At 42.8% G+C, this 12,015-nt stretch overlaps 1 protein-coding gene across 7 annotated transcripts in view; it reads left to right on the top strand.

Moving 5' to 3' along the window:
• HUWE1 (HECT, UBA and WWE domain containing E3 ubiquitin protein ligase 1) overlaps positions 1–12,015 on the top strand; it is a 779,197-nt gene that overhangs the window by 451,410 nt on the left and 315,772 nt on the right. For 6 of the 7 annotated variants that reach the window (XM_033921870.1, XM_033921880.1, XM_033921834.1 and 3 more), the window contains 7 exons: positions 7,141–7,336; positions 7,672–7,839; positions 7,965–8,110; positions 8,278–8,347; positions 8,444–8,658; positions 8,904–9,115; positions 9,251–9,433. In XM_033921870.1, the coding sequence (XP_033777761.1) occupies positions 7,141–7,336; positions 7,672–7,839; positions 7,965–8,110; positions 8,278–8,347; positions 8,444–8,658; positions 8,904–9,115; positions 9,251–9,433 (1,190 nt within the window). The remainder of the gene's footprint in view (positions 1–7,140; positions 7,337–7,671; positions 7,840–7,964; positions 8,111–8,277; positions 8,348–8,443; positions 8,659–8,903; positions 9,116–9,250; positions 9,434–12,015) is intronic. The other variant, XM_033921842.1, reaches the window with a different exon arrangement.

Here is a 12,015-nt window from a genome sequence, read left to right as displayed (position 1 = left end):
GCAAAGCAAAGACATTGGAGAGTAAGAGGTTGGGCCCTGCTTAAAGTACCTTTCTAAGACATTTCCCTTCACACAAGAAAAATTGAAAGCTAGAATTTTTGTTGGTCCTCAAAAAAAGAAACTGATGAAGGATGAAGATTTTGATAAAATAATGAATGAGAGAGAAAAAGATACATTGTCCGCCTTCTGATCTGTTACTGCAAACTTTCTAGGGAATAACATAGATCCTAATTACAGGGCCATTGTTGAAACAATGTTGGAAAATTTCAAGAAGTTGGGTTGTACCATGAGTGTAAAAGTTCATTTTTTATATTCCCATATCAACTATTTTCTGGAAAATCTGGGACATAGTGAAGAGCAAGGTGAACATTTTCACCAAGATATTATGGAGATGGAGAGCATGTACCAGGGGAGATGGAATGATGGGCCCCGCGTGAGCGGACTGTTGAGCTTGATGGACACTGCTTGTGTTCTATGATGGCCGACTACTGTTGGATGTTGAAGAGGGACAGTTAAGATCTTCCAGGATCTGCAAGGAAGTCAAAGAGGAGACAGTTTGAAAATTAATGGAACACTGTTTGCTTTTTGTTTTGTAACAGGGTAGTCGAGAAATAAATTAGGACAGTTATTTGTATTTTTAAATGTTTGTAATAAAAATTGATTTCGTGTGAAATGGTGTTTGAATACATTTGTGCTTACAGTAGTTAATATCGTTAAACAACTTATTTTGTGTAAAAACCTTACGTGATTGGCAAAAATGGAAGTCATTTCTAGAATCAGCATAAAAAATTGATTCACGAACTACTTTTAAGAAATCATCTGAGTAAAAGTTTTAAAATGCAGTCTGGTGAGACGAGATAGCCAGTTCGTCCAATCAGTTCTACAAAATATATTCACCATTTAATGCCAGAGCTTCCTTCCAGCCCTTTTGGTTTTGCCAGGCTCATGTTCCAAGCAAGTAAACAGCAGTCCTGGCTGGATAATTACATCAATGGAGCCAGGCTGACCTATGGTGCCTTCTGGAGAGCAATTAAAACCGTACTGTTTGACAAATTCATCTCCTAAACAGAAGCCTCACTACTTACAAAGTTATATTTTCCCTCTGTCAATTTCTGTGTAATATGTTGTTCCTTCACTTTCTGCATTATTCCTTAGGTTGCATACATGAGACCTAAATTACATACTTAAGATTCATATTTTCCTTTTAACTATTTCTTGTTAATAAGTTGTATCCTTACTACTTGCATTCTGTAATTCGCTGACTGTCCAGTTTTATTTTGTAATTCGCTTTATCCAGTATTTTGCTTTATTCTGTAATTCCCTTCATTCTGCAATTCGCCTTATTGTCCAGCTTTATTCCTTGGGTTGCATACAAGAAATCTATACTACATCCTTAAGATTCATATTTTCCTTTTATTTATTTCTTATGTAATAAGTTGTACCCTCACTTCTTGCATTCTGTAGTTTGCTGATTGTCCAGCCTTCTTCAGTGTGAACCTCTTAGAAGTCTTTCGACTGTGGTGGCATAGAAGAATAAAGTTGTTATTATTATTATTATAATTGTCAATAACCCTCAACAGAGGTCAAGAAGAACTACTACGCCAACAAACTAGGAAATAAAGCTTACTGACAACAAAAAACTGTTCAGTCTGGTATGACAGCTAACATCTTTGCCGAACCAAGAATCAACTGATGAAGCCAACAAAATATCTGCACAAGACTTGGCAGACTTCTTCCTCAATAAAATCAAATCAGTTCAAGCAGAAGTCACAAAGTCTACCATTCCCAACAACCCCCAACTTAGCACCCCAAAGCTCCACACGGAACCTATTATAGCAGATCATATCTGAACCTCCTTCACTTCCTGAAGGATAAGGCGATTGAAAGGTATAGATAAAGGAATGGATGGTTTCCTGAAGGAAAAGGGGATTGAGGGGTTCTATGCAGGTCCTTGACATGAATGGGCCACCAAGCGAGCGGACTGCTGGGCGGGATGGACCTCTGGTCTGACCCAGCGGAGGCATTGCTTATGTCCTTATCTTTCCACCTATGATACCAAAAAGTTGTTTCAAAACTTTCCACGCGCAGCAGCCCCCCTAGACAACTGCCCCACTTACCTCCTGTCTGCCGCTCCCCCACTCCCCAAATTATAGCTTGGCTTACAAACCTAAAAGCTCCCTGAATCAAGGCCAACTACCCAAAGAAATAGGAAAAATTTCTCTCTCACACACACCAAAAACTTCTACAGCAGACCTCAAACTACAGGCCCATTGCTGGCATCCCTATCCTAACAAAAATCATTGAAGCCCATGTACGCAAACTAGCCTCACACATAGAGCTACATTCATGCCTTTACCCATTCCAGTACAGATTCAGAAAACAATACAGCACTGACCTTTTTATCACCCTAATCACTAAAATCAAGCAACTTCTAAGCATTGGTCACCAAGCGATACTACTCCAGTTTGATATTTCCACCACCTTCGACGTGGTGAACCACTATCTGCTCCTATTCAAACTATCTGAAATTGGAATAACAGGGACAGTGATGAATTGGTTCGCAGACTTTCTGCAAAATAGAGAGTACACGGTTAAAAAGTGAGGGAAGTTCTCCAATTCCTGGAAGGCATCCTGCGGAGTCCCACATGGCTCCCATCTTATTTAACTTATTCATGAGTTCACTCGTAAACCTTAAGTTAGAAGATGAAACCTTACTATCCTATGCAGATGGCATTCTTCTTCATACCCATAACTAACATCTAGCCAAATGCAGAGGAGAAAATATCAATCAACATAGCAAGAATTCACACCTGGACAACTATAAACAAACAAATTAAATGCCACCAAACTAAAGTCATCTGCTTCCACACAGCTCAGCAGAACTCCCTGACGAGCATCAATCTTCAGCATCCTGGATGACACACTCACAATGGAACCTCAAGTCTCCAGCCTCTGGAAAAAGACCATCTTTACCATGTGCCAACTAAAACTCATTAAGCCATACTTCCGTCAGCATCATTTTGCGCTGATTGTCCAGTTGATGATACTGCCTCAGCTGGACTACTTTAAGGGAATCAATACCACTCTAGTTCACAAACTGCAGCTCATACAAAACACAGCGGTTAGACTAATCTTCAACCTAAAGAAATATGACTCGATCTCGGCCTTCTTCAAATAATTGCACTGGCTACCCATCTAATCGTGGATATTCTTCAGGCACCCCCCTTGCCCAACTATTCTCAATAGCCTGGTCCACCTTTAGGAGAATCATAAACAAATTGCAACTAAATCTGCCTTCTACAAAAAATCTCCACTACAGGCTCCGCTGACTGACCTTTTCAATGAGTCTAGAATTGGGAGTGGTACCGGAAGACTGGAGAAGGGCGGATGTGGTCCCACTCCACAAAAGTGGAAGTAAGGAAGAAATAGGAAATTACAGGCCAATAAGTCTGACTTCTGTGGTAAGCAAATTAATGGGAACATTTTTAAAACAGAGAATGGTTAAGTTTCTGGAATCCTGTGGATTACAGGACTGGAGGCAACATGGATTCACTAGAGGTAGGTCTTGTCAGACAAATCTGATCAATTTCTTTGACTGGGTGACCAGAGAATTGGATAGAGGATGTGCGCTAGATGTGATGTATTTAGATTGTAGCAACGCCTTTGACAGTGTTCCACACACATGTCTAATAAATAAACCGAGTGTCCTTGGGATGGGTCCCAAAGTGACGAGCTGGGCCAGAACTGGTTGAGTGGAAGGTGACAGAGGGTAATGATCAATGGAGATCACTCTGAGGAAAGGGATGTTACCAGTGGTGTGCCTCAAGGAGGCATTGAGGCCTCTTTATAAGACTGGTGAGACCTCATTTAGAATACTGTGTACAATTCTGGAGGAAGGCTACTAAAATGGTGTATGGTCTTCGTGATAAGGCATATGGGAACAGACTTAAAGATCTCAGTCTGTATACTTTGGAGGAAAGGCGGAAGAGGGGAGATATGATAGTCATTTAAGTACCTGCGTAATATAAATGTTCATGAGTCGAGTCTGTTTCATTTGAAGGGAAACTCTGTAATGAGAGGGCATAGGATGAAGATAAGAGGTGATAGGCTCCGGAGTAATCTAAGGAAATACGTTTTTTACAGAAAGGGTGCTAGATGCGTGGAATAGTCTCCCGGAAGAGATGGTGGAGACAGAGACTGTCTGAATTCAAAAGGGCCTGGGATAGGCACATGGGATCTCCCAGAGAGAGAAAGAGATAATGGTTATTGCAGATGGGCAGACTGGATGGGTCATTTGGCCTTTATCTGCCATCATGTTTCTATGTTTGTTTATGATTTATTGGCATACCAAAACAAACTAATTTAGTGTTTTGTTTATTCAGCTGTAAGAAAATATTGGCTGCCTATTTAACCACTAATATAGTTACCTTTTGAACAAATCTCAAAGCCTCCTCCAGATTATCCAGTGCTGGATTTAAGATAAAAATATCAGCATAAGATTTTTTAAAAGGCTTAAATTCATTAGCAATTGTCCCAAAGAGCTCATTTATAAATTAAAAAGCAAAAGAGACATAGGTGACCCTTGAGGAATACCACAATTTGCACTCCAATACTCTGAATGAGATGAGTAGAGAAGCTCAGAAGACTTCACAAGTGCTAAAAATAACTCTTGACACATTTGATGCCCTTATAACATTTTGATAAAGCCCCAGTGTGTCTGAAGATTAAATAGATAATTGGATATGTCCTATCTGTTATATTAGGAAAACCACAAGAATCTATTGATGTCATTCTAGAAATTTTTCTCCAAATTTCAGCACCAGAAAAGCTGGGTTGCTATGACCAAGCGTTCTTCCCATGCTTGCATCACTCTGAAGTGCAAGTTCATCAGCACTGTTCATTTGTTTTCTGGAGCACAGGAGGCTGTAGCCCAAGTTTGGATTGCACTAGTACAGTGGTAGGAGGGTCGTACCCCTACACTTAAAAATTTCAAAATTTTAAATTAAAACTAGCATTTTAAAGATGCATCCCTCTTTTATAGAGGACCAGTGTAACAGACTAATTGTGACACACTAGTCTTTCTCTTATTAGTATTACTACTACTACTTTTAATTTCTATAGCACTGCTAGACACACACAGCGCTGTACATTACATTAAACATTACATTAACCATGAAGAGAGACTCCCTGCTCGACAGAGCTTACAATCTAATCAGACAAATAGGACAAATAGGGTAGGAGTGCAAAATAGATGTGGTTACTTTACAAACAGGTTGGAGTTAGAAATTAAAAAGTTGTATTTTTTTTTTATTTTTAATTCTTTATTCATTTTTAAAAACTTACAATAAGTGTAACAGCATATATAACATTTTAAACTCAGATACAACACTTATTATTATCTTAAAATCCATATTAGAATTAATCCCCCCTCCCCCCTAATCCCCATTCCAATCTACCTTACCTTAATAATCAGACCAAAATACGTTTAGGCCCAGTTTCTAAAAACGGTGCCATTAGGCGCTCTACTGGCATCTAAGTTAATTGGTTTAATTGACTTTTAATGGTGTGGTAATTGATTGCACTGAGAAAAAATTTTTTTTTTTTTTTTAAAGTAATCAGAATTGTTTCTACGCAGACGCTAATTGCCGCTGAACTTAGAGAGATGGAGTTATGGGCTCCACCCTTGCTATGTCACTCCCTTGGGCAGGACTGTAGATCTTTAGGTGGTTCTGACATTATGAAGGAGTATCCTTAAGGGGAAGTGGTAGTGTTCAATAGACTTGCACAAGAGTCTTCTTCAAATCATCTCCACCTAGGCAAGTGATTTATTCTGCTTATTTGTTGAAAGTTCTTCAAGTCCTGGTGTCTCTTTTGGGCACATTTGATGAGAGAAGGCAGCATCTTAAGTGGAACCAAAGGTAATTTTTCTGGAGGAAACTTGCAAGGTTGCTGGTTCATCTTCTTTGTTCCTTCATTTAATATTAGACTAGATAAAGTGGCCAAGAGTTAATTCAGATTGTGGTGTAAGTAATTTTAAAGAAGCCTTGGCTTTTTCTCATTCACACTATACAGTAGACTCTCTGTTAACCAGAACTCAAATTCCAGAAAAAAAAATCTAATAAATACTGTAATACTTTAAACAAAAATGAAAATAAAATCAATTTCTGGCAGAAATTTAAGTGTAAACTTGACATGCCACATCTGAGTACACCCACGTTTTGCCTACCAAATGTCTGGTAATTGTCTGGAACAGTTTATGGGGGTATAGTATTAGTTAAGCCTATTTTTAATAGTAACTCTCATACAAACAAACTACATTTATCTGACATCTATCAGTCCCCATGGGTGCAAGTTAACTAAGAGTCTTCTGTGTTTGAATTTGGGTACTTCCTATGTCTGAACTGGTCTAGTAAGATGATAAAGGAAAAAAATGTTATTGTTTATTCTGTCCTTCAATTCTGCCAGACCAGTCTAGATTCATCCCAGGATATCTTTGATTGCAAGAAAGGCTTGTTATTCAGTTACAAGATCACCTGGTGTTGTCAGAAATTCACACAATTACTCTCTTGTCTAGGTACATAGAATTTTCTGAACCCCTTTTTTCTCCACAGCACCCATTTTTATCCATGGCAAGAAAGTTCAGAGAAGGGTACTGTTTTTACAGTTTGTTTCCATTTGTAGTTCTGGTATTAGCTTCAGGTTAGGGCTTTCTCTATCTCATTGCTTTAATATTAGATTGCAGGCAAGCCATTCAGCTGTACCACTCCTTTATAATTGATGTCACTGGAAAGTTGTAGTCTTTTATGCTCCCCCTTTCAGCAGATGGAGATGGACCTGAGCATCTAAAATGATCTGGCAGAAGTAAAGGGAACATGATTCCTCTTCTGGTTTCAGATGATCCATTTGGAATGCTGCTGACTGTTTGAGTTGATTTGTTGCAAGGGAGGGATGAGGTGTTATTGAACTTTGAGCATGCATATGGGTGTAGGATTCTGGTATGTTATCCAATACAATCTGAACTATGTGCAAGCTGGGTTGTTGTATATAATAAACTGCTGTTGAATGAATGGAAGTTACCATTTGTATGGGTCTATCTGTTTTTATGAAGGTTTCTCAAAAGGAAAATGTGTCTCTTATCAGGTTGTACGTTCTGCAGCTACCAGTGGAGCAGGCAGCACTACCTCTGGTGTAGTGTCCGGTAGCCTGGGTTCACGGGAGATTAACTATATCCTCCGAGTCCTTGGTCCTGCAGCATGTCGCAATCCAGACATTTTCACTGAGGTGGCCAACAACTGTATCCGCATTGCTCTGCCTGCCCCTCGTGGATCAGGCACAGGTAAGTGATCCATGCCCTGAGGGTACTTTTTAGGGGTACAGAGCAAGGTGTCTTAATCATGAAGAGGCTGAGCTTCAAAGAGAATGGGAATGTGACTTGATGTACCATTTTTCTGTGGTTACATATTATATACAAGTACTTATTTTGCACCTGGGGCAGTGGAGTTTTAAGTAACTTGCCCAGAGTCACAAGGAATTGCCATGGGAATCAAATCTAGTTCCCCAGGTTCTCAGGCTGCTGCACTAACCACTAGGCTGCTACTCCTCTCCAAAGAGTAGAGATGAGATGCAAATTGGCCCTTTCGTGGTAAGATTTTCTTACTGACTGTTTTATAGCTTCAGATGACGAGTTTGAAAATTTGAGAATCAAAGGCCCAAATGCTGTGCAGCTTGTAAAGACCACACCAGTGAAACCCTCTCCACTTCCAGTCATCCCTGACACAATCAAAGAAGTGATCTATGACATGCTGAATGCTCTGGCAGCATACCATGCACCTGATGAAGGTAGGTGTGGGCTGCATTTAATGCTATTATATCCAAAAGAAAAAAAACAAGGTGTGCAGTGAGATGTACCTGCTGGAGACAACTTATTGGGAAGGCTAAAAAAAAAATACCACTCTTCTCTTCAGCAGAAAAATTGGAGCCAAAGCCAGGGTTGGTGAATCAAGAGGTCAGCCAGATTCTGCAGGATATGGGGGATGATGTTTACCAGCAGTATCGGCCCCTGACACGGCAGGGTAGTGATTTTGATGCACAGACTGGTTTTGCCATCAATGTAAGTCCTTGAGCTTTCTCATTTGTATTCCGGGAGCTTTTCAAACAAGTTTAAAACCTTCCCTCTGAGTTGTTTCAGCTGTGAGAATTTAGAGGCTAGATTTTGAGGCCCACATTTATCAACATGATACTTTTCTGACTTATATTTAATTATTCTCTCTTTTTTAGGCGGCTCAAGTGTTTTCAGCAGACAGTACAGCTGTGGAGACCCCACAGTCAGGAACTCCACAGGGTGATGGTATGCACTATTTTACAGAGGGAGCCTGAAGCATAATTTTTAGCATAGCAAACAGTAATTAGTTTCCTACTTTAAAAAAAAAAAATTTCTTTGCAGCTTCTACTCCTGAGGATTCACGAGAAGGGAAAAAAGATAAAGAGCCAGATCGGGCTTCTGAAGAAGGGAAACAAAAGGCCAAAAGCAGCAAACCTCTGCTGCCTACCTCCACTATCCTTCGGCTGCTGGCTGAACTAGTCCGTTCATATGTTGGCATCGCTACCCTCATTGCTAGCTACAGTTATACTGCTGGCCAATCAGAGCTAATCAAAGAGGTAATGAGTATTGATGGGATAGGAAAGGTTTGACTAACTGAACCAAACTGAATACATTCCTTAGCTTCTCTCTCCTTTTAGCATTCTGCTGAGAAGCACCTGGATACTTTGCCTGCTTGCTTTCTTCTTCCATTCTTCCCCTCCCAGGCACAACTACCTATTTTCTTCCTCCTCTGGAACAGCACACTTGGCCAACTTTGTATCCTTGATCTTCCAAATGGCTAATATCTGTGTTTATCTTTCAGGACTGCAGTGTGCTGGCCTTTGTTCTAGATCACCTTCTCCCTCATACACAGAATGTAGAAGACAAGGATACTCCTGCACTGGCACGTCTCTTCCTGGCCAGCCTGGCTGCAGCAGGCAGCGGTACAGATGCACAGGTGGCTCTAGTGAATGAAGTGAAGGCTGCCTTAGGCCGAGCATTGGCTATGGCAGAGAGTACAGAGAAGCATGCCAGGTAAAAAAAACCAACAACCTAATAATGTAATAGAGTTCTTTCCAGCTCTCTTGTGTGTGTTTCAATAACAAATGCCTCCAGACTACCCAGGAATATTCTGACAATTGGGAATTTTAAGTAATCTTTCTGTCTCAGGCTGCAGGCCGTGATGTGCATCATTAGTACCATCATGGAATCATGTCCCTCTACATCAAGCTTCTACAGCAGCGCAACAGCTAAAACACAGCACAATGGCATGAACAATATCATCCGCCTTTTCTTGAAGAAGGGTTTAGTGAATGACCTGGCCAGGGTCCCCCATAGTCTGGACCTGTCTAGGTAAGACTGAAAGGCTAAACCCTTCATACAAATCTGAGTATGTTAGTTGCATCTTAGAAACAAAACACAGCATGTTAGTTTCCTCTGACAGCCTGTGCAGATTATATGTATAGTTCCATGTTCAGGGAGATAAAATGAGCTGACCCATAATTCTTGTAGAGAGAGACAGATATAATTTATATTCTGTAGTGCATGTTAGACCGGTATAGTCCGTACGAATGGGTATTATACCTCACTATGACCAGCAGGTGGAGACTAAGACAAAAACTTGTTGTAGTATATTAGCTGAGGCTCCCTCTAGCAATCCAGTCTTTCTAGTCTCCAGCAGGTTGAGGTAGGAAAAAACTGGTTCCCTCTTTTAGGCCTGTTGGAATTTGTTTTAGGACTCCTAGTCCCCTTTTTAGTGCCAGACGGAGCTTTTGGGGATCTGTCTAACCTCGGGGGGGGGGGGGGTCTCAAACCCGGCGGGTCTAGTGCTGGGTCCCTTCCCCCCCACCTCCCCACATTTTTGTAGAGAGCCTCAGCTGGCAGCCTGGCCCCCTGGTTGGTCAGTCCTCAAGTTTTGAGAGCCGTGGAGTCTGTTCTGAAAAGAGAGAAAAAAAAAAATCCTGAGGCTGTGCCGTTCTAAAGGGTTCTTTCCCTTTAAAAGTACTGTATTTTACTGGGTTGCTTTTTTCTGTTAACCAGCACTTTAATTCTAGCTAGGTCGCATCTGGAGCAATGAGCACTTTTGCAAGTGGAAAAGTGCTCATTGTAATCCAGCCGTGAGGCACTTGCTGCCGGCCTGTTCGAGCCAGGCAGGCTGCTGCGAAGGGGAATCCTCATCGGCATTGGGTGCTGGTGGCCAGGGATCCCCTTCGAGTCCATTTGCAGGGAAGTCTGGGCTTCCCCCGCCACCCATGCGGGAGGTTCTCTAGCGGCTGATGGTCAGGCAGAAAGGATTCCATTTTCATGAAGCGGCTGGGAACTCTCGTTACAGCTGATGCCAGCTTGCCTGCTTTAGCGGCTTGGATGGTTTAGGCCAGTGTTCTTTTGACTCCTATGGACCGGCGGAAATAAAATAATTATTTTGTGGACTGGCAGTTGAACACTGGGTTAAGTCCTGGGCCAGACCCCGCCCATTGCCACCCAATCCCACACCTCATCTGGAAGCCTTCCCTCTGACGTTGCGACATTGGAGAAAAGCTTCTGGTTCAGGTGCAGGATGCGCGTAGGAGCCTCTGCTCATGGCTTTGTGCACTGCAGCACTGAGGAAGAGGGAGCTGGCTCAAAGACAATGCCGCATGGATTTTACCGTGTACTAGCAGCTGAAGAGCACTGTCTGGGACCTGATGCACATGCTGGCCCTGTGGACCGGCAGAAATTTCTGCTGACCAGCACCAGTCCACGGACCGGTGGTTGAAGAACACTGGTTTAGGCCTTCTAGCCGCTGCAGGTCTTTGGAGCTTGTTTTTTTTTTTTGGCAGGAAGCACCTCCATTTTTTGTTTAGCCTCAGGTGACCTCGCCCCTGTTTGGTGACATAGATGGCAGGTTTTTGCTGGGTCTCCTACTGTGGCAGGGAGTCCCATGGGGCCGCTAGGGGATTTTTCCCCCTATTTTCATGTTTGGTCTCGGGGTTTTTTTTTGCCCTCAACGTCCTCTACAGGTCGGGCCCCATTCAGTGACAGTGCTGTTCCCCTTTGCTCCTCTCGCGTCCCATCACCTGTGGGCCTCTTGGGATGCTGTTGGTTTGAAAGGAGCAGTCTTTTGGTTCTAAGGACCTGGACCCTTTGGGGAGCTCTCCAGAATTCGGGGGGGGGGGGAATACGGTTTTCCTGCTAGTGGCGGCTTTGCGCTCTGTCTACTAGCGCCGACAAGACACATTTTTTGGTGGGCTGAGTTCCGTGAGATGCTGTTCACGGATGCCAGTCTCCACGGTTGGGGAGCATAGTGTCTGGGTCACTTAGCTCAGAGAACCTGGTCCATGGAGGAGGCTTCCTGGTCGATCAATGTCTTAGAGACCAGAGCCATCCGTCTAGCACTGTTAGCCTTCCAGTCCTTTCTGATTGGCAAGTCTGTCAGGGTTCTTTCGGACAATGCCATGGTGGTGGCATATGTCAGTCTTCAGGGGGGCACCAAGAGCACTTTGGTAGTGCAGGAGGTGGCTCTGCTCTTGCTCTGTACAGAGTCTCATCTTCAGGACATCTCAGCCTCCCACATTGCTGGTGTAGAGAATGTGCAGGTGGACTTTCTGTGTCGTCCTGTCCTAGATCCCGGAGAGTGGTGTCTAAACCGCACAGCGTTTCAGCTAATTGTGCAGTCTTGGGGTCAGCCCCTCATGGACCTGATGGCCACGCGTGTCAACGCCAAAATGCCCCGCTTCTTCAGTCATTGCAGAGACGTTCAGGCCGAGGGCTTGGATGCTCTGGTTCCCCCAAGGCCAACGGAGGGTACATCGGATGTGTTCCATCCGTGGCCATTAGTGGGCAGAGTTCTTCACGTTGTTCGACATCCTGGCCTGTTGATTCTTGTGATTCCGGATTGGCCCAGGCGTCCATGGTGAGGTGGACCTGGTGGTGGTTCCTCCTCTTTCGACCGACCA

Source organism: Geotrypetes seraphini, chromosome 1, assembly GCF_902459505.1.
Source record: "Geotrypetes seraphini chromosome 1, aGeoSer1.1, whole genome shotgun sequence".
Classification (NCBI taxonomy): Eukaryota; Metazoa; Chordata; class Amphibia; order Gymnophiona; family Dermophiidae; genus Geotrypetes; species Geotrypetes seraphini.
Note: the sequence above shows the minus strand (reverse complement) of the source record. Positions and strands in the feature narration are given on the sequence as shown.